This window comes from Malus domestica, chromosome 16, assembly GCF_042453785.1.
Source record: "Malus domestica chromosome 16, GDT2T_hap1".
Classification (NCBI taxonomy): domain Eukaryota; kingdom Viridiplantae; phylum Streptophyta; class Magnoliopsida; order Rosales; family Rosaceae; genus Malus; species Malus domestica.
The window spans coordinates 5,783,494-5,802,347 of record NC_091676.1 but is presented as its reverse complement, the minus strand read 5'-3'; the positions used below and the strand labels follow the sequence as shown (position 1 = coordinate 5,802,347).

Below are 18,854 nucleotides of genomic sequence, written 5' to 3'. Positions count from 1 at the left end.
GGTCTAAATCAACGGTACTTAAACAAAAAATGGCATACGGAACCGAAGCGACGTCGTGTGGTGGTTGTCCGACTCCGAGAAATATCCCACAATTAAAACGATAAGCCAAATCACTCTCAACTGAGAGGGTGGTTTGCCAAAAAATCTCTCTCCCGCCATGGACACTCTCTCCATCCTCACACCCTCCGACATCTTCACGCGCCTCCTTCCTCTCAGCCGCGCTTCCCATCCCCTCCCCCGCCACCCCACCAAAACCCTAGGGTTTTGCTCCCCCAAACCACCTCCCGCGCACTCTCCGACCTCACCGCGATTCCGAGTCAGATTCCAGCGCCCGAGCTCCGCCTTCCCCGCCAAATCTCAGCTCTACGATGCCGATGAAGAAGAGGAGGAAGACGAGTACGAAGAGGAGGAGGAGGACGACGAGGACGTTGCCGCGGATGAGTACGACGACGTTACTGGGGACATGTCGGACGGACTCGAGCAGAGCGACGACGAAATTGAGAGTTCGGTGGCTGACGCAGAGCCGTCGACTCGGCCGGAGGAGTTCAAGTGGCAGAGAGTGGAGAAGCTCTGCGGCGAAGTCAAAGTGTTCGGCGAGGAAATGATAGATGACCACGAGCTCGCTTCTATCTACGATTTCCGAATCGATAAGTTTCAGGTGAATTTCAATTTCGAATCACACATTTGAAGATTTCATGTTTCGTATGAATTTTGGAATGAATTTTTTTGAATAATTTTGGATAGAGATTAGCGATACAAGCGTTCTTGAGAGGTTCGTCGGTGGTGGTATCGGCGCCGACGAGCAGTGGAAAGACTTTGATAGCGGAAGCTGCCGCCGTCGCAACGGTGGCTAGGCGGAGGAGGTTGTTCTACACGACTCCACTTAAGGCCTTGTCCAATCAGAAGTTTCGGGAATTTCGGTATGAGAGATTGAGAGTAATATAATTGCTTTGTGACTTTGTGGTTTCACAATGTAGGTGATGCACTTGTGATATGTTGAATCGAATTAGCTTATGCGTTCTTGTAATTTCAGTGAGACTTTTGGCGATGACAATGTCGGCCTTCTCACTGGAGATTCTGCGGTAAATAAAGATGCTCAGGTTTTAGTTATGACCACTGAGATCTTGCGCAACATGTTGTATCAGAGGTACATTTTGTATCTTGCACAAAACCTTTTTACGCATTCATGATTTCAACTTCCGAGTGGATTCTTGGGATTAAGGATGAGATTTCATTTAAGCTTATTGATGCAGTGTGGGAATGGCTTCTTCTGGGGACGGACTTTTTCACGTAGATGTCATTGTCTTGGATGAAGTTCATTATCTGAGTGACATGTATCGGGGTACAGTGTGGGAAGAAATCGTAAGTGCAGTTTGTTGTCAAGATACTCCTTTTACTGCCAGTAATGCTACCGTAGTGTTTAGTCATAGAATCTTATCATATATTTCAGGTTATATATTGCCCGAAAAAAGTTCAACTCATATGTTTGTCAGCAACAGTAGCAAACCCAGATGAATTGGCTGGTTGGATTGGTCAGGTATTTTGGTCCTTGGTTGATTTGATGCTCACATAGACTGTAAATATCTTACATTGTCTTCCCCCTACGTTGTTTTTACAATTTCTTTTACATTTTGATTTGGAGACATATACGGGGTTCAATTTTATACTCCTTTCATCCTCTTGTAGATTCATGGTAAAACTGAATTGGTAACTTCATCAAAGCGTCCAGTACCATTGACTTGGCATTTCTCGACAAAGACTTCTTTGTTGCATCTTCTTGACAAGACGGGAAAACACATGAATAGGTACTTTGTGTACATTCTTTTCATTTACAATGTAAATTCGAGGTTCGTTATTTTTTATTTATTAGTGTTCAGCTTGAGAAGGGATGCCTTTCCATTTTAATTTATTTTTTCATGAGTAGATTGGACTAACTGCTTTAAGGTGCTGTTTTTCGCTTGGGGTTTCTTATGAGATCCCCTTTCGCTTCTTTAAGCTATTTAGAGTTATTCCGTTGATGCAATTTTTCGAAGGTTTAACTTGCATTGCCAGTTAGGAATATGCTTATATACCAATATTATGTTTTGGTTATCACTTATACTCAATAACTGGATTCAATCTTATTCTTGTGTTGTTCGCTCTGAATTTCTTCCCTGCATCTCTTTCCTTTGAGCATATGATGGACGTCTAATAATATAAACATTTTCTTTATATGAAACAGGAGGTTGTCAGTCGATTATCTTCAACTCAATGCTTCAGGAACAAAATCTTACAAAGACGATGGCTCTAGAAGGAGGGGCTCAAGAAGACGTGGAAATGAGATGAGTTATGATGACAGTAATGGTAACATGTCTAGACGACCACTGTCAAAGAATGACATCAACTTAATACACCGTTCGCAAGTATGATTCATGCATTAATCTTGTGAGACCCAGAACAAGTTTCCTTTTCTTTTCCTAGGGACACGGTGATTTGATCCTATTCACTATTTACTATTTTCCTTTTAGGTACCTCAAATTACCGATACATTATGGCAACTTAAGACTCGGGATATGCTTCCAGCAATATGGTTTATTTTTAGTAGGAAAGGATGTGATGCTGCTGTTCAGTATGTTCAAGATATCACGCTCTTGGATGACTGTGAGAAGAGTGAGGTTGAATTAGCCTTGAAGAGGTTCCGCATCAAGTATCCTGATGCTATCAGGGAGACTGCTGTGAAAGGTTTACTGCATGGGGTTGCTGCGCATCATGCTGGCTGTCTACCTTTATGGAAATCATTCATAGAAGAGCTGTTTCAGCGGGGGCTTGTTAAGGTCGTCTTTGCAACAGAAACACTTGCTGCAGGAATCAATATGCCTGCTAGGACAGCCATTATTGCATCCCTCAGCAAAAGAGGTGACACTGGACGTGTCCAATTAAGTCCAAACGAACTGTTTCAAATGGCTGGGCGTGCTGGACGTAGAGGCATTGATGAAAAGGGTCATGTAGTGCTTGTTCAAAGTCCTTATGAAGGCGCTGAAGCAGGTTGCAAGATTGTTTTTGCTGGACTTGAACCTTTGGTCTCGCAGTTTACAGCTTCATATGGAATGGTGCTGAATCTACTTGCTGGTGCAAAAGTTACTCATAGATCAAATGAACCAGATGACACTGAAGCCTCCCTATCAGGGCGAACTTTGGAAGAAGCTAGAAAGTTAGTTGAGCAAAGTTTCGGAAACTATGTTGGCAGCAATGTTATGATTGCCGCAAAAGAGGAGCTTACTAGAATTCAAAAAGAGATTGAGACACTGTCTTCAGAGATTAGCGATGAAGCAATTGATAGAAGGAGTAGGAAGATATTATCTGGACCAGCATATAAGGAGATTGCAGATCTACAAGAGGAATTAAGAGCAGAGAAACGACTGAGGACCGAACTTCGAAGAAGAATGGAATCTCAAAAAATGTCTTCACTACGACCGTTGTTAGAGGAGTTTGAAAACGGACAATTACCCTTTTTGTGCTTGCAGTACAAGGATTCTGAAGGAGTTCAACAGTCTATCCCGGCTGTTTATTTGGGGAAAGTTGACACGGTCAACAATTCAAAGCTCAAGCACTTGGTTTCTGTTGATGATTCATTTGCATTAAATGCAGTGGCCTGTGAGTTTGAACCAAATGTGGTTTTCGAACCATCATATTACGTGGCTCTTGGTTCAGATAATTCCTGGTATTTGTTTACAGAAAAGTGGATTAAAACAGTTTATAAGACGGGTTTCCCAAACGTTGCTTTAGCGCTAGGAGATGCTTTGCCTCGGGAAATTATGAGCACGCTTCTGGATAAGACGGAGCTGAAGTGGGAGAAGCTTGCCGAGTCTGAACTTGGCGGTTTTTGGAACATGGAAGGATCTCTTGAGACATGGTCTTGGAGTTTGAATGTTCCAGTCTTGAATAGTCTTTCTGAACATGACGAGCTTTTGCATAAGTCAGAAGCATACAATGAAGCAGTAGAACGTTACAAAGATCAAAGAAACAAGGTTTCACGTCTGAAGAAGAAGATCTCGCGTACGCAAGGCTTCAGAGAATACAAGAAAATTGTTGACATGGCCAAGTTTACGGAGGAAAAGATTAAAAGATTAAAGAGTAGAGCAAGGCGTTTGACTAATCGAATAGAGCAAATTGAGCCCTCCGGTTGGAAGGAGTTCTTGCAGATCAGCAATGTCATACACGAGACTCGAGCATTGGATATCAATACCCATGTCATATTTCCACTTGGTGTAACAGCAGCTGCCATTCGGGGAGAAAACGAACTCTGGCTTGCCATGGTTCTTCGAAACAAAATCTTAATAGGTTTGAAGCCCCCAGAACTTGCTGCCGTCTGCGCAAGTTTAGTATCCGAAGGGATCAAAGTTCGTCCTTGGAAGAACAACAGCTACATATTCGAACCTTCGAGTAAAGTAGTCGACGTGGTCAGCTTCTTGGATCATCAGAGAAGCTCTTTTCTTGAGCTTCAAGAAAAACATGGGGTAAATAAACCTTGCTATTTGGACACACAGTTTTCAGGTATGGTTGAAGCCTGGGTTTCTGGGTTGACTTGGAGGGAAATCATGATGGACTGCGCGATGGACGAGGGTGATTTAGCCCGCCTCCTACGGCGAACCATCGATCTGCTGGCGCAAATTCCCAAGTTGCCGGATATTGATCCGCTACTGCAGAGTAATGCAAAGACGGCGTCAAATATTATGGACCGTCCTCCAATTAGTGAGCTGGCTGGATGAATAACGTTATGTTTATAACAGAATGAATCTTGTAAACCCAACTGATGACATTGTATCAGACCTTCCCATTCTTTTTCATCTGAAAAGATAAATACAAAACAAAAACATTAAGGGCTCGTTTGGTACGTTACATTGGATTGAAACTAGACCTGTAAACGGGTCGGGTTTATCGGGTTTAGGTCGGGTTCAATCCGACCTGTTAAGCTAACGGATCACCTGTTTAATCCGTTATCAATTATTATTATTAATTTTTTTTTTGCAGAGTTTATTTTTTGTTGTTAAGACTTTACTAAAATTACTAAAACATCTTCAACTAACGGGTGCTAACAGGTCTAACGGGTTGACTCAAAGTGACCTGTTAGCAACCCGACCCATTACGCATCCATCCAAATACTAATATTAACGGGTCGGATCCAAAATGCCAGGTTTAAATGAAATGGATTACTCCTTTTCTTCAAGGCAGTTGAGGTGAGGAAAAAAAAATTATGACGGACTAAAAGATAGAAAGATGGATACTGAAAACCTGTCCATTTCAATTATTAGAAGGGATGAATTTTCTCCACATTGAGCATTTCAATTTATTTCTCCTCCCTCGTAGTGTAATATATCGTTGCTTAAAAAACAAATCCTCTTCTAATCCCCCCTAAATTAGGGAATTATTCATTGCAAAAGGCCGCTCAGGAGTTTGTATTAGTTCCAAATTAGAGAATCACCCTAAATAGTTGGAAGTCAAAATGTTTTTAAACAACGTAAGGATTAATAATATAACCGGTTCTATCACGACCATTGATTGTCTACAGTCGCAAATTCCTGGATCACTATTTCACAATGCATTTGGTTGTCTACAGTCGTAAATTCCTGGATCACTATTTCACAATGCATTTTGTCGACATTTTTCCCCGGACAATCTCCGCCCCACCCCAGTGAATGTAGTCGGGTGGACAGATCGACTCTCGCATGATCGAGTGTTAAGGTAAGACCTTCAACGAGGTTTAAATCAAACACCGACAGAGACCTTAAACTAAAGACGAAATGATTATCAAACTTTCCCAAACAAACCTTTAAACATATTGAAAGAGTTCGTTCATCAACGCCTCGCTTGGATAAACACACAAAAATGGAAAGTTTACGATTGGATTTCTGCAAGTAAATATCGGGCAGGCTGGTTGGCCGGCCTTCTAAAATAAGACAAATCGGCCAGGCAATTTTAACGACCGGCGACACACTAACTGTCCTGTAAAATCAATTAGATCTTCCGATACGCTATTACAAAAGATTTAACAAAAAATATTGATCAATAAAATGAATCCCAAGTTTACAACACAAATTACCTCTATTTACACGAACGGGGCTCGAAGTGCCAACTCAAAAGTATACAACTTTCGATCCACATCCCCCCTCGTCAATTCCTTATTAGGTTGGAGAGACAGGTCCATGAGAATACAAAGGTAATTCCACAAAAAGTTTTTCGCTACAGCGACTCAAGTTTTTCGGGTTTCCAGCGCCACTGTATGTAATGCTTGCAAAATGCTACTGGAGAAACAAATGTAAACAGAGTCACAAATAGTTAATCAGGGTTCTCTCCTTAAACGATAGAAGTATCAAATATCGCAATTAAAAAACCGAGCACATACCATATTTACTTGATGGTAAAAACATGACATATCATGAGCCAGAAAGCAACCGCTGAAATCGCTCTACTCTACTAGAACCGTTAGAAGACCTAGCCAGGTTATGGCATGAACCGTTCTGGTGCAAACTTTTCCTTTTCTTCTTTGTCCGAAACAGAAAGTCTTCTGTATCTAAAACGTATGAGACCTATACACACAAAATTTTAATTGATTGACAGATGCAGACAGCCAGAAATGCAGACCTAATCGTAAAATGGAAACTCAAAGAGTGGCTCGATTTAATTCAAAACTTACCGTCATAATGTATTAAAAATGTAACTAGCTAATTATAGACAGAGGAGTGAATTAAGTACCTTGGATGAATGGTAAGCGATCTTACACTCCAGACCATTAGCGACTTTTAGTCCTTCCATGGCCTCACAGATAGCAGACAAATCATCGCTGCCATACTTACGTTTGTTCCTGCAAAAAATAAGCAAAGAATTTATAGTCACAACAACTCAACTTAAAAAACTCCGTACTCCTAAATATAGCAAACATACCTCATCAAGAAGATCCCGGACTTCTCCTTTTTGTCAGGAAGAACTGAAAGGAATTCATCATGCAGATACGCAGAAAAATTAGGGTCCATAGAAACAGCAGTCATTTCAGGCTTATCATGCCCAAAATCCATTAGCTGAATAGACACCCGGGTTGGAGAGGATGCCTGCAACAAGGAAAGTAGTGATAATTAATTTAAGGAGTTGAAATTCTACAATTGTAGACAGTATTAACTTAGAATGTCACATAAAAGACGTACACATTCGATGCGGTAAATGTTCTCATCATGAAGAAGAACGCGAGCATTTTCGTGATAAACCACATCTACAAATCTTCCTGGTTTTCTTGATTTTTCAAATGCATAAAGCTGAACGAGTTTGTTGTCCATCTCTTCACTGGCAACTGTTTGGAGCTAGAAAAAAAGGGAAATGAAGCAAAACTTCTGGGGTAAAAAAAGGAAGATGGGAAAGAAACTTGAAGAAAGAAGATAACGTATACGGGCATCTACCTGCTTAACGAGTTTGTAGATCAGCTTGTCTAATGTGAATAAAAGATATGACTGTGTCCCAATGATGGCTCGACAATCATCTTCAAATTTCGTATTGTCAGAAGAACCGTCAAGTAAATTGTAAAGTGCATTCATGAATCTGTACCATAAAATATGGAGTTAGGATATATATACTCACTTAATTGTGAACAAACAAGGAGACCAAAGCAAAACTACCTAGCATAAGAGTCTGTAGGGCTTGTCTCATTTGAAGAAGCCCGCCACTTCCTCTCAGCAGATGATGAGTTAATCTTTGCTGATTGTATTCTCTCATATAAGGTCTGTCAAATAAGTGAAACAGTTGGGATACACGTATATCAACATCTACTAAACTCAAAGAGACAGAGACGCAAAATAGATATTTTGACCAGAGTACTTGCATATAATCCATTAGACTAGATATGGACGGCTGAGATACATACAACCCACTATTATCCATATATGATCTAGTGGCTGAACTACAAGTACTTGAGTCCTTATTCACCAGTACATATGTACACTTTTGTATACTTGTCTTAAAATGAACCTTACTTGGTGAAGCCTGAATAGCACATAGAAAGAATCATTTCCATAAAATATCCGAGAGTCCTTCTCCTTGTCATGTAAAGCTGGAGGAACATACTTTGCAAGAGGCTTCACAGTCGAGAGAAAACGTTCTGAAAGAGGCAAAGATATTCCATCTCCTTCAACATCATGGGCATCAGCCATCCCTTCAGCTTCACCTTCACTCTCGGCCTTAGTATCGTGCTCATCATTATCCCCATCTTCCTCATGCTCTTCACGAGAACATTCCTCTCCGTCACCAGATTCACTTCCAGAAACATCACCATTCTCAGAGGCATTCTCACTATCCTCAGATGACCTCGGAGCACTTTCCTCACCTTCATCATCAGCATCAGCTTCATTTTCTCCACCTGTCTCTCCACCGCATATTTCTTCTTCCCCATGTCTGGCTTGATATTGCCTGCTGACAGTACCATCCTTTGGTTTTTGAACAGCCTCTGAACCAGCTTCTCTATAATTTGCAAAATTAACCTCCTCGAAATCTCCATTTGGAGATATCTCGCCTTCTTCTCTATCAATCTTGAAGTGTCTAGCAGACTCTTCAAGATATCTGAGACCTACGGCGCCTTCCGCTACTGCTCCATTTAAGGAAATACCTGGTCTTGTAGAATCACCACCCTATGACATAAATAGGAACACAATTATCTTCAGCACACATTTACCGTGACAATATTATTAGAGATAATATCCAGGACCCACCAGAAAGACCACTAGCAAACAGTTTGTCAGGTGTAGCTAGTCTAAGGGCCATGATTTGATGAGTAGTGAATAGAACCAAGGAATTGACTAATCAAAAGCTGATATGTACCAACAACCCATAATGCCCATATCAACCAGGGTTCTCAAAACATCAAAGTATTACCATAGCGTCAACCATACCTCTGATGAAGGTAACTCCAGCCCAACATCAACAGTGCCATTACCAGGTCTGGACGGAGTAGAACTATGCCCTAGTAACCAACAAAAAAAAAGGATTTCAGAAATCTAGTTGCAATTTCAGAAAGAAATAGTAAGAAATAAATAAATAAATAAATAAATAACAAAGCAATATGTCCAAGTAACACGGATAAAAACTTTCAGTAGTTTATAACATTCTACAAACCTGATGAGTGGTCTACATTAGTTCTTCCATTACTTTGCTCCAACCCAGTGGCAAGTGATACATTAGAATTCACTAATCGTTCATTGAAATTGTCTTGTTTGCCAACTCCAGACGTTTCCTCAGCTGGAGATGTGTTACTCTGCACTTTACCTTGTCGAGAGGTATTGTACAATGTATCCCCTTCACATGCAGCATGATCAATGTTGAGACAACTTTCTTCTTTGACCCCATTAGCCCCATTTACTGTCCAAGTCCTGCAAGAGCTTGATTGTTCAGGTTGAATGCTTTCATCTCCATTTCTTGATGAATTCAACTGTTTGGAATTCGTCAGAGTAGCATCACCATCAGGACTACCATCACTCTCTCCAGGACTCAAAGAACCACTCTTTACAGCAAGATTTTTTGCTTTCACACCATCTTCGGTATCCTCTGCACCTTGAGGCCGCGTAGGAACACCTAGTATTGGTTCAAGAAAAGTTGTCCATATCTTCATAACTTTATCCAATTGCTCGGTTGTGCAAACTTCTCCACAAGAATATTTGACGAGTTGATACAGATCTTCATGGATTTCTGGGTCAGGGTACTCAAATTCCAAATTCGGAATAATAGGTCGTCTATTTCCAGCAGCAATAGCAAGAAGAACATCATCTTCCTTCCGCTTCTTCTCACTAATCTCTTTAATCTCAGCCAACAAGGCTGCAAAAGTTTGTTCTCATCAATGAGAGGAAAGTGGAAAGCAATAAATTCCGTAAGTGGAAAGAGCAATTGTAAAAGAATGGAAGAATACAGAATCTCAATATTCTAAACTAAAATGGAAGAGAAAGCCTACTTTATTTAATGTAAATTTATAGCATGACCTGCCCAATAAAATGATTAACAGTGTAGATCTCAATCTCATAGATGGTTTGGCAGTCAATTAAGATACACAGTTATTACTATTATCATGGCCTATATAACCGCCATTATTAATTTTGTAAAACTAAAAACTCTCGGTCAAAGAAATAAAGGAAATAGAAGATGGGATTTCAATTTTTAAATTACCTTTTGTGCTTAAGCTCTTGGTGTCTTGTTGCTTAAAGTAGAAGCTACGATGATCAAGTGACTTGTGATAGTTCTTGGCATATATATCAGCCCAAACTTTATTAAAATCTGAACGACACCTTGCCCACTCTTCTTGCTTTTGCTTCAAACGGGTCAATATGACAGGCAAAGCTAGTGGAGCATTTTTCCTCAACACGTCCATCACATCAAGCCCATGGTCACCATATAATCGCTCAATGCACCTTAGGTTCAGAGCTAGAAAAGAAGAGAAAAGGGAAAAGTCCCGTCAAAAATATATCCCCAAGAAAATGAAAATCAGCAACTGAGCTTATATCACATAACCAGGTATCTTCAATTCAGTCATTAAAAGAATATAACCTGTGAAGTGATCTTCAATACGAATTGGACTGTCCATCTTAATTGTATTGTTGTTGATCTTTTCTAATAGATCTTCCACGCGCTTGGTTGTTACGTTCACTGACTCCAACAACATATCCAGTTCAAACCTAAGAAATATAAGAAGATGAATTACCAAGTGCCAAAATCAATAAAGCCAATAGCTGGAAATATTTACAAGCAATTAGTAGTGTAATGAAGGGCAAAATGTAGAAATAAACAGCACGCCACAAATCTTTCCCTCTCAAAACAGAGATGCCAAAAAAACCCCGAGGTTTCCTTATTAGTAAATGAGCAAACCAAAGTGCCAAAATGGCAACATGAACCTTGATGACAATAAATACAATTTTGAGGGAGGTGGGAAGGGAACAACCACCTTGAGTTAATGTTGCTATAAAACAAATAAATAATGGGAAAACCATACGAGATACTGAAAAATCTCGACCAACCTGTCATCCTCACACCGAAACAGGCTTTCTTCATACTGGTTTTTGCGCATGTGTTTAAAAGAGTAATCCTCACTTCCAGAAGTAACAGATACCCAGTGGTCATTTAATAGTTCAAAACCAAGCTCTGTTCTTTGGCTAGCAGAAGGTATTGGATACTGCACGACGTGAAAATAAAAATAGAAATATCAGTAAAAGCATCAATACCTCCTTAAAAGGGAAAAATAGATAATTGTCTAAGAAAGCACCACATACGTTCTTTGGCAGGAGACGATAGCTCGGAGTGCAGCGCTCACAATTGGAGAGGTCAAGCTCATTAATGGGTTTTGCCAAATATTTATCCTTGCTGCTATATAAACTCTTCTGGCCTCCAACTTCTTTGATTCCAAAGGCACCATTTTTATCAAGTCTATCTCTTTCTCGAGTTTCATGCTCTCTATCTTTAACCCCATCATCCCTTTCACGATCTCTATCCCTATCCCTATCTTCTACCTTCACTGATCTGGGTAAATGTCCTTCATTCCACAAGGATTCTGTGATGAATTAAGAATTAATAGTTGGTTTGCAAGTCTATTGACAAGGGACAAAATATAAAAAAAAAAAAAAAAAAACCCTACAAATTAACCCTCAGATCAAATTAAAAAATAGAAGAAAAAAATGGTTTGTTGAAGCCTGTGCCAGTGCCCAAACTCTTATAATAAACTAAGAGGAGGAACTAGCTTATATGGAACAAAAAAAGGGAACAAATCATGTTACGTACTTTTACTCATGACACCAGCAAGGAACCCATCTGCAGGACAGGACTCAATTAGATAATGTTAATCACACATATATAGTGTAGGTAAAAGAATAGATTAGATCAATACCTTTCTTCTCACAACATGCCAAAAAATCATCGAACCCATCCATAAGTTCAGGATATCTTCCAATTAAATCAGCCACCTACACAAGCAAAAATCTATACATATTAGAGATTGTGTTCTGTAAATTTCCTTTTGACAGGTAAATAAATTAAAACAGTTTATACAGTTTTACATGTATACAACTTACCAAAGACTGCAATTCAGAGCGTGTAATAATTTCCTTGCTATAAATATGAAGGCACTTCAAAAATTCCTGGTAATCTTCAGGATTTCGTAACTTCTCCTTCACCTTCTCGCAGAAAGCAAACTCCTGGCCGTACATACCTGCGATGATATAAAATAAGTAAAAGAAGCTACCGGAGGAAGTAGACCAAACAGGCAAATAAAGTGCTCATCTAAAAATAAAAAGTGCAGAAACAACTGACCCTTATCATGCACACACAAACGCACATAGGAACAACCGAACATATCAAATTTTGTTGATAGATAGATTGCTATAACGTATTAAGTTATTAATTACCAGATGAAAACCAACTTTCATTAATGATTATGTAAATCAGTTCAAAAATATCATATAATTCTCACTTTTTGCATAATTTTTATCATCATAAGAGAATGAAATGAGATTTGCAGCAAAGTTTTCATGGCCTTCCCCACCTGGCTGCAATTGTTCAGTGTCTTCAGTCCTACGAGCAGATTTCTGTTTGTGGGGAAAACGCTGCATATTGAGGTCTCTACTGCCATCATGGTCAAAATCCCTATCATCCCGTTCTCTTCTTTCTCTGTCTTCTCTCCTCTCCTTCTCCTTCTCGCCACGCCTCCTTTGCTCTTTGTCTGCTTTCATCAGAGCTTTATCATGGTCAGGATCAGGACGGTCAACACTGAGATCATGGTCAGCATAAGAACCCACGGTCCTTTCCTTCTGGCAACAATGCACGTGTACCAGATGTTAGCATTAACAACAATGAGATATCAATATGAAAAAAAATAAGTAATACAAAGGTGTGAGAGAGTGAGAATGGAAAAACAAAACCTTGTCTGCATGCATCTGCCGCATAGTAGGCATTGCAGAGCTCCTATCCCGAAGCATTGAGTTTCTGTGAGGTGGATGAATGGAAGCCGTTCCTGTAGTATCAGGTAAAAAGTGGGTAAACTCCACAAGCAAATCTGGGTGGTCTTGGAAAAGTGCAGCAACCTGCAGAAGTTCAAAGTGAATTCTTTAGAACACGAACTAAATGAACAACATCAAATTAAGCAATAAGGTACGAAAAAGATGTATCAACACACCTCCTGGTAAACCTCTTGGATGGACTTGTTTTCCTTTCTGTACATATTCAGAATGTCTAAAAAAGATTTATAAACATGGTCGTCGCCTTGAAATCGTGTCTGCAGGTAGAGAATTCATTAGGTTACTAAACTTTAAAGCAACCAATAACGCCAGATTAAGATACAAAGTAATGTTCCGACCTTAATCTTGTTCACAAAATTGATGGCTTCCTCAAATTCAACAGGCTTCTTTTGAGGAGGTTGTTGGTCATCATCAAGTGGGAGGGTTATTTCATATCCCTTTGGCAAGAAGGTATTGAAACCTAATATTAGCTCTCGATGCCCTTTAAATAAATCTTTCACCCTCTCTATCACACCCGCAGTGTCAATTCTACAATCAACACAACACACAAAAACTCAAGTAAACACAAGCTCGCATAAGCAAATTACCAAGCCATCATCCAGCAAGTAAAGTATTTCAGTATAGCATATAACATGATCGAACCTTGTGGCCTTGAAGTCTTTCATGACTTCAAGAAATTCTTCGTATTTTCCCCTGTTTTTGTCTTGAAATATATCCTTCACCGCTTTTAGATAAGCTAAGGCATCATTTGTTGTTAGCTTTTGGGAAGCTGCTGCTGCTGCTGCCATCATCTGGGGTTGCCCAGAACTTCATTGCAGAAAAAGAAACTTACAAATTAGTTAACGTACAAAATTCCCGAACTCTTCCAGTAGATCAATCGCCAGAAAACAAATTTTTCAAGTAAAATTAAACAGCATCCTAAATTTTTTTTTTTTGTTAAAGGAAAGATAAGAAAATCCGTATTTCAAATTTAAGTTTCTCCCGAGTCCACACCTGAGTAAGATTGAAACTTTCAGAGATAATTGGTCTGAAAATCCAACAAAAAACTGATCTTTCCACGGTAAGTCAAGCCAAACCGGTTAATTTCGTAGCCTCTAACTGATAAATAAACGTTTAATTTTAAAATTAACGCAGTAAATCAACAAGCACCGACTCACAAAATTCGACCAATAATCAACTTAATCTCATAATTAACAAGCATGTACTAGGATAATCAAACACGAAAATTAAAATAAAAATTAAAAATTAATACAAAAACAAAATTAAAACAAATAATGAGAAGAGAATACAAGAGATGAAGAACGTACGGCTCTCCTCGAGCGGAAACCACGGGCCGCTTGAGTTGCGAGCTCATAAAAACTTCGTCCCTGGACCTCTTCATCTCCGTCGTCGCCGCCGCCGCCAACTCTTCCCCTCCTCAGCCACAAATCATGCTTCAAACTGCGATTCAACACCAACTCCCTCATTCAAACACAAGCAACAAGCACAAAGCAGATCTAAAACCAAAAACCAAAAACTCCAAAGCAAAACTCGACGAAAAGCTACCTACACAACCAGAATTCCAATCCCGAAGCTCCGAGCAGATCACCTCTCCGACGCCAAAATCCTAACCACAAAACAAAACCACACAGTTATTAACATTTACTTGAAGGCAAAGCAATGCTCAGACCAAATATCTCAAATTTTCCCGAGAAAATCAGGAAACGAAGATTACGAAGAGATCGTCGAGTCGTCGAACAGCCGAAGTCTTCTTCCAAAACAAGCTTTTCTTCCAACTCCGAACAAAAAACGCAGAGGAAACGTTTCGCTGCGGAGATTGTTGTGATTCTCTGAAGCCGCAGCGAGGGAAGACGAAGCCAGATTATAAAACTTTTCACCTTACGTTTTTATTTATTTTTTTCTTTCTCCAGAAACAAACAGCAAAACACAGAGAAAAAAGAGAGAGGGAGAGAAGACGAGTTTAAGAAAATGTGGTTTATATAATATAGGGATATAAACGCCACTCTCTTCCTACAGAGACAATGAAAGAATTGGGGTTACTTTTCCGGTCACGTTAGGGATGGTTTACCGGCTGTAGCCGGTTAACTCTCTCCCTCGTAATGAAATATTAGGGATTTTGTCTCGATTAGGAGGTGATTAACTACTCAAAAGCATGGATTAATCACAAAAGAGTGGTGGCAATTTGGGTGATTATGTGGAGGTGTTGGGGGTAAATGTGTCCAAGGAATTTTGAATTTTGCTTTTTTGCAATTTAGGGTTAGGGCTAAGGACGTAGATTTTGATCTCTCTCTTTTTTTTTTTCTTTTTTTTCAGTTTTGATTTATGGGTGCTGCCGGTTTGGTAAGACTCTGGGAGTGGTTGTTGCAAATGGAAGTGGGGTTTTAACTAGATCATGATTTTTTATGATGAAATTGCGTCCAACAAATTAATAATGTAATATAGCTTTGGAATTAATTTTTCGGATTTAGGTTTTATTTATTTTTGCTTAGCTTTGAAATTGTCAGTTTTTATTGTCACAATGACTAATTTCTTAGCGCGCTTACGCGCGGTACCAATTGGCTTATCGTCTTTTGTTGTTGTTTTTATTAATTTGTTTGCGTTTTAAGAGTGGCAATCGATTAGAATTCTGGTGTAAAAGAAATGTGAACTTGTTTTTGCCATTTCACCATCTTTAAATCTAATGGATTCTCCTTCTCATAGTATTTTAGCTAAGTGAGGACATTACCATTAGGGTTTTTTACCATATATATTCGTTAGAGTAAATGTATTTCTCCCTACTAATCTTCCGCAGTATAAATTGGTTTAAAGTAAATTATCGTTGGTGTTAAGATATATGGCCGAGATGGGCTGGGCTGAGCTATTAGAGTGCTTTGGTTTTAAGCAGAAAGTATGGCATCCAAACACGGTCCTAGGATCCAAGCTGAACTCAACTATGTAGTTGACCGTTGGCATGTGAAGTAAGATTTGCTGTCTTGATCCAATTTTTTAGTGTGAAACAAAAAATCTGACATTTAAAAGAAGGCCTCAAGTGGGCAATTGGATAAAGCCCAACAAGAAAGTCATGGATTGACCAAGAAGCCCAATGGACTCTGATTCCTCTGCAAGACTCACCAGCTTTTGGATCTTGCGTGAAGGCAATGCGTGAGCCCTTCCTTTATAACGCGGGTAGTGCTATACATTTTACACACTTTGTTAAATTTCGTCTAGTAATCTTCTTCAATTCATTCAAGCCGACAATTGAAAATTAAGAGAGGTGTATAAAAGATAAAAATGGGTATTTGGATACAATTTCGGTTGAAGAAATCGAACCGGAACGAAAATATTGGTACAATTTTGCTTTCAGATTCCAGAAACTAAACCAAACCGAACTGAATGAGTATAAATTAATTAAGTTCGGTTTGATTTTTTGTTTATTTAACTGAAATCAAACCAGTCCGAACTGAAATAAACCAAATCAATTCGGTTTGATTTTCGGTTTTCGGTTTGCGGTTTTGGCAAAAATTGTTGTTTTGACCAAGAAGCCCAATGGACTGATTCCTCTGCAAGACTCTCACCATCAAGTGGGCAATTGGATAAAGCCCAACAAGAAAGTCATGGATTGACCAAGAAGCCCAATGGACTCTGATTCCTCCGCAAGACTCTCACCAGCTTTTGGATCTTGCGTGATAAGGAAATGCGTGAGCCCTTCCTTTATAAAGCGGGTAGTGCTATACATTTTACACACTTTGTTAAATTTTGTCTAATAATCTTCTTCAATTCATTTGATCCGACGATTGAAAATTAAAAGAGGTGTATAAAAGATAAAAATGGGTATTTGGATACAATTTCGGTTGAAGAAATCGAACCGGAATGAAAATATTGGTACAATTTCGCTTTCAGATTCTAGAAACTAAACCAAACCGAACTGAATGAGTATAAATTAATTAAGTTCGGTTTGATTTTTTGTTTATTTAACTGAAATCAAACCAGTCCGAACTGAAATAAACCAAATCAATTCGGTTTGATTTTCGATTTTCCCAAAAATTGTTGTTTTGAATACCGAATCCGGATACGAATTCACATTTTGTCTGTCCGAGTCCAGTAGTATTTGAGCTATACGGCTGCATGAACATTAAGATAGTACATAAGCCTAGCCCATCTTTGCAGCTTTATGGCATAAGGAACAAGTCCAACAAGTATACATGGACATCAAATTCGCATTTAACGAGAATTGAATTAAAAATCTCTCATTTATAAAAGTAATGTTATTCATATCATGTTTTTATATCACATTTCTATATCATCTTAGGTGACATATGATGTGGTCAGCTACATCATTTGAAAAATTTGCAAAACCCAAGGAAAGGAAGGAGAAAGACTCCTTGTATACCACAATCATCATTTAATTAACTAGTTTTTCTTAAGGGATAATTTGGATGTTGTCCCTAATCCTTAATATTCTTTTACTAAAACCTTAATGGTATTCAAAGTCCCTTGACTTTGTACACATCATTGTATTACAATTAATATTTATATTTTTATAATTTTGACATTAATTGTTTGATATTTTATGAGATTTATTGTGACATCCCACATCGTCCAGGGGAGTGATCCTTAAATGTATATTCACATCCCTACCTAGCACGAGGTTTTTTGGGAGCTCACTGGCTTCGGGTTCCGTATGAACTCCGAAGTTAAGCGAGAATGAGGTCAGAGCATTCTCAGGATGGGTGACCCACTGGGAAGTTGCTCATGAGTTCCCAAAAACAAAACTGTGATGGTGTGGTTGAGGCCCAAAGAGGACAATATCGTGCTATGGTGGTGGAGCGGGCCCGGGAAGTGATCTGCCCCGGGCCGGGATGTGGCAATTTGGTATCAGAGCCTACCCATGGCCCGTGTGTGCCGACGATGACGTCGGTCCCCTAAAGGGGGTGGATTGTGACATCCCACATTGCCCAGGGGAGTGATCCTTAAATGTATATTCTCATCCCTACTTAGCACGAGGTCTTTTGGGAGCTCACTGACTTCGGGTTCCGTAGGAACTCCGAAATTAAGCGAGAAGGAAGCAGAGAATTCCCAGGATGGGTGACCTACTGGGAAATTGCTCGTGAGTTCCCAGAAACAAAATCGTGAGGGCGTGGTTGAGGCCCAAAGCGGATAATATCGTGCTACGGTGGTGGAGCGGGCCGGGGAAGTGATCCGCCCCTGGCCGGGATGTGGCATTTATAATCCTATAAATTTAAAATCTTTCATTATAATACTATTAGAAACGGTTACAATAAAAAAAATTCAAACATTTTGATTGAATAAATGAATAAAAATTATGTAAAAATAAGAAATAATAAATGGCAAAATAATGTATCCATAGTGTTTAAAAAATTGGTACATTTCACATATAACAAAGTGGTACATTAATAAAGAAGAATGGGTACATCGTAAATAAATTAGGGTACATATAAAAGATTAAAAAATTATGCGTACAAATGAATTTTTTAAAAATATAGGCACTAAAAGAAATTTATACATGGGTACAAAATAAAACTAAAAAGAAAATACTACAAATTTAAAAAAAAAATGTTGCAAATTAAAAGTGGGTACAAACTAAAAATATAAATATATGATACAAAGTTTAGGCATAAAACATAAATATACCATATGTAATTTTTATTTCATTGATTAAATATACAACGTTACGTAACGGTATACACATAGGTACAGACACAAATAAAATTTTAAAAAATATGGGCACAAAAAGAAACTAATATATGGACACAAATTAAAAATGAAAAAAAAAAATTGGTACAAACTAAAAATAAAAATATATGATAAAAAAATTTAGCCATAAATATAAATATACTAATTGTAACA

General features: G+C 38.8%; 2 protein-coding genes and 1 long non-coding RNA gene across 9 annotated transcripts; 2 read left to right on the top strand and 1 right to left on the bottom strand.

Annotated features, from left to right (window-relative positions):
* LOC103402965 (DExH-box ATP-dependent RNA helicase DExH15 chloroplastic) lies at positions 1 to 4,864 on the top strand. Its single transcript, XM_008341755.4, has 8 exons — positions 1 to 658; positions 745 to 920; positions 1,034 to 1,147; positions 1,254 to 1,362; positions 1,451 to 1,537; positions 1,687 to 1,805; positions 2,222 to 2,402; positions 2,508 to 4,864. Exons 1-8 carry the CDS (start codon positions 158 to 160, stop codon positions 4,746 to 4,748), a joined length of 3,528 nt encoding a protein of 1,175 aa, XP_008339977.3. The 5' UTR covers positions 1 to 157; the 3' UTR covers positions 4,749 to 4,864.
* A 920-nt stretch (positions 4,865 to 5,784) lies between these two features.
* Positions 5,785 to 6,140, top strand: LOC139192648 (uncharacterized). The gene is made up of 2 exons (XR_011576881.1): positions 5,785 to 5,909; positions 5,950 to 6,140. It is a non-coding gene; the product is annotated as an uncharacterized lncRNA (long non-coding RNA).
* On the bottom strand, positions 5,867 to 15,008 carry LOC103402964 (paired amphipathic helix protein Sin3-like 4). 7 transcript variants are annotated; one of them, XM_008341752.4, is made up of 25 exons: positions 14,722 to 15,008; positions 14,553 to 14,613; positions 14,315 to 14,447; positions 13,650 to 13,814; positions 13,346 to 13,535; positions 13,166 to 13,264; positions 12,912 to 13,073; positions 12,536 to 12,800; positions 12,066 to 12,202; positions 11,882 to 11,957; positions 11,776 to 11,805; positions 11,271 to 11,548; positions 11,019 to 11,173; positions 10,552 to 10,679; positions 10,174 to 10,428; positions 9,133 to 9,828; positions 8,910 to 8,980; positions 7,998 to 8,648; positions 7,644 to 7,747; positions 7,428 to 7,566; positions 7,179 to 7,331; positions 6,922 to 7,085; positions 6,733 to 6,841; positions 6,383 to 6,566; positions 5,867 to 6,281 (listed from the first exon to the last, which is right to left on the bottom strand). In XM_008341752.4, exons 3-24 carry the CDS (start codon positions 14,386 to 14,388, stop codon positions 6,414 to 6,416), a joined length of 4,254 nt encoding a protein of 1,417 aa, XP_008339974.3. In that variant the 5' UTR covers positions 14,389 to 14,447; positions 14,553 to 14,613; positions 14,722 to 15,008; the 3' UTR covers positions 5,867 to 6,281; positions 6,383 to 6,413. The 7 variants fall into 7 exon arrangements, with proteins under 7 accessions (XP_008339974.3, XP_017179142.3, XP_008339975.3 ...); XM_017323653.3 differs by having other exon boundaries at positions 5,867 to 6,278; positions 14,722 to 14,995; XM_008341753.4 differs by having other exon boundaries at positions 14,557 to 14,613; positions 14,722 to 14,959.
* Positions 15,009 to 18,854: the final 3,846 nt, after the last annotated feature.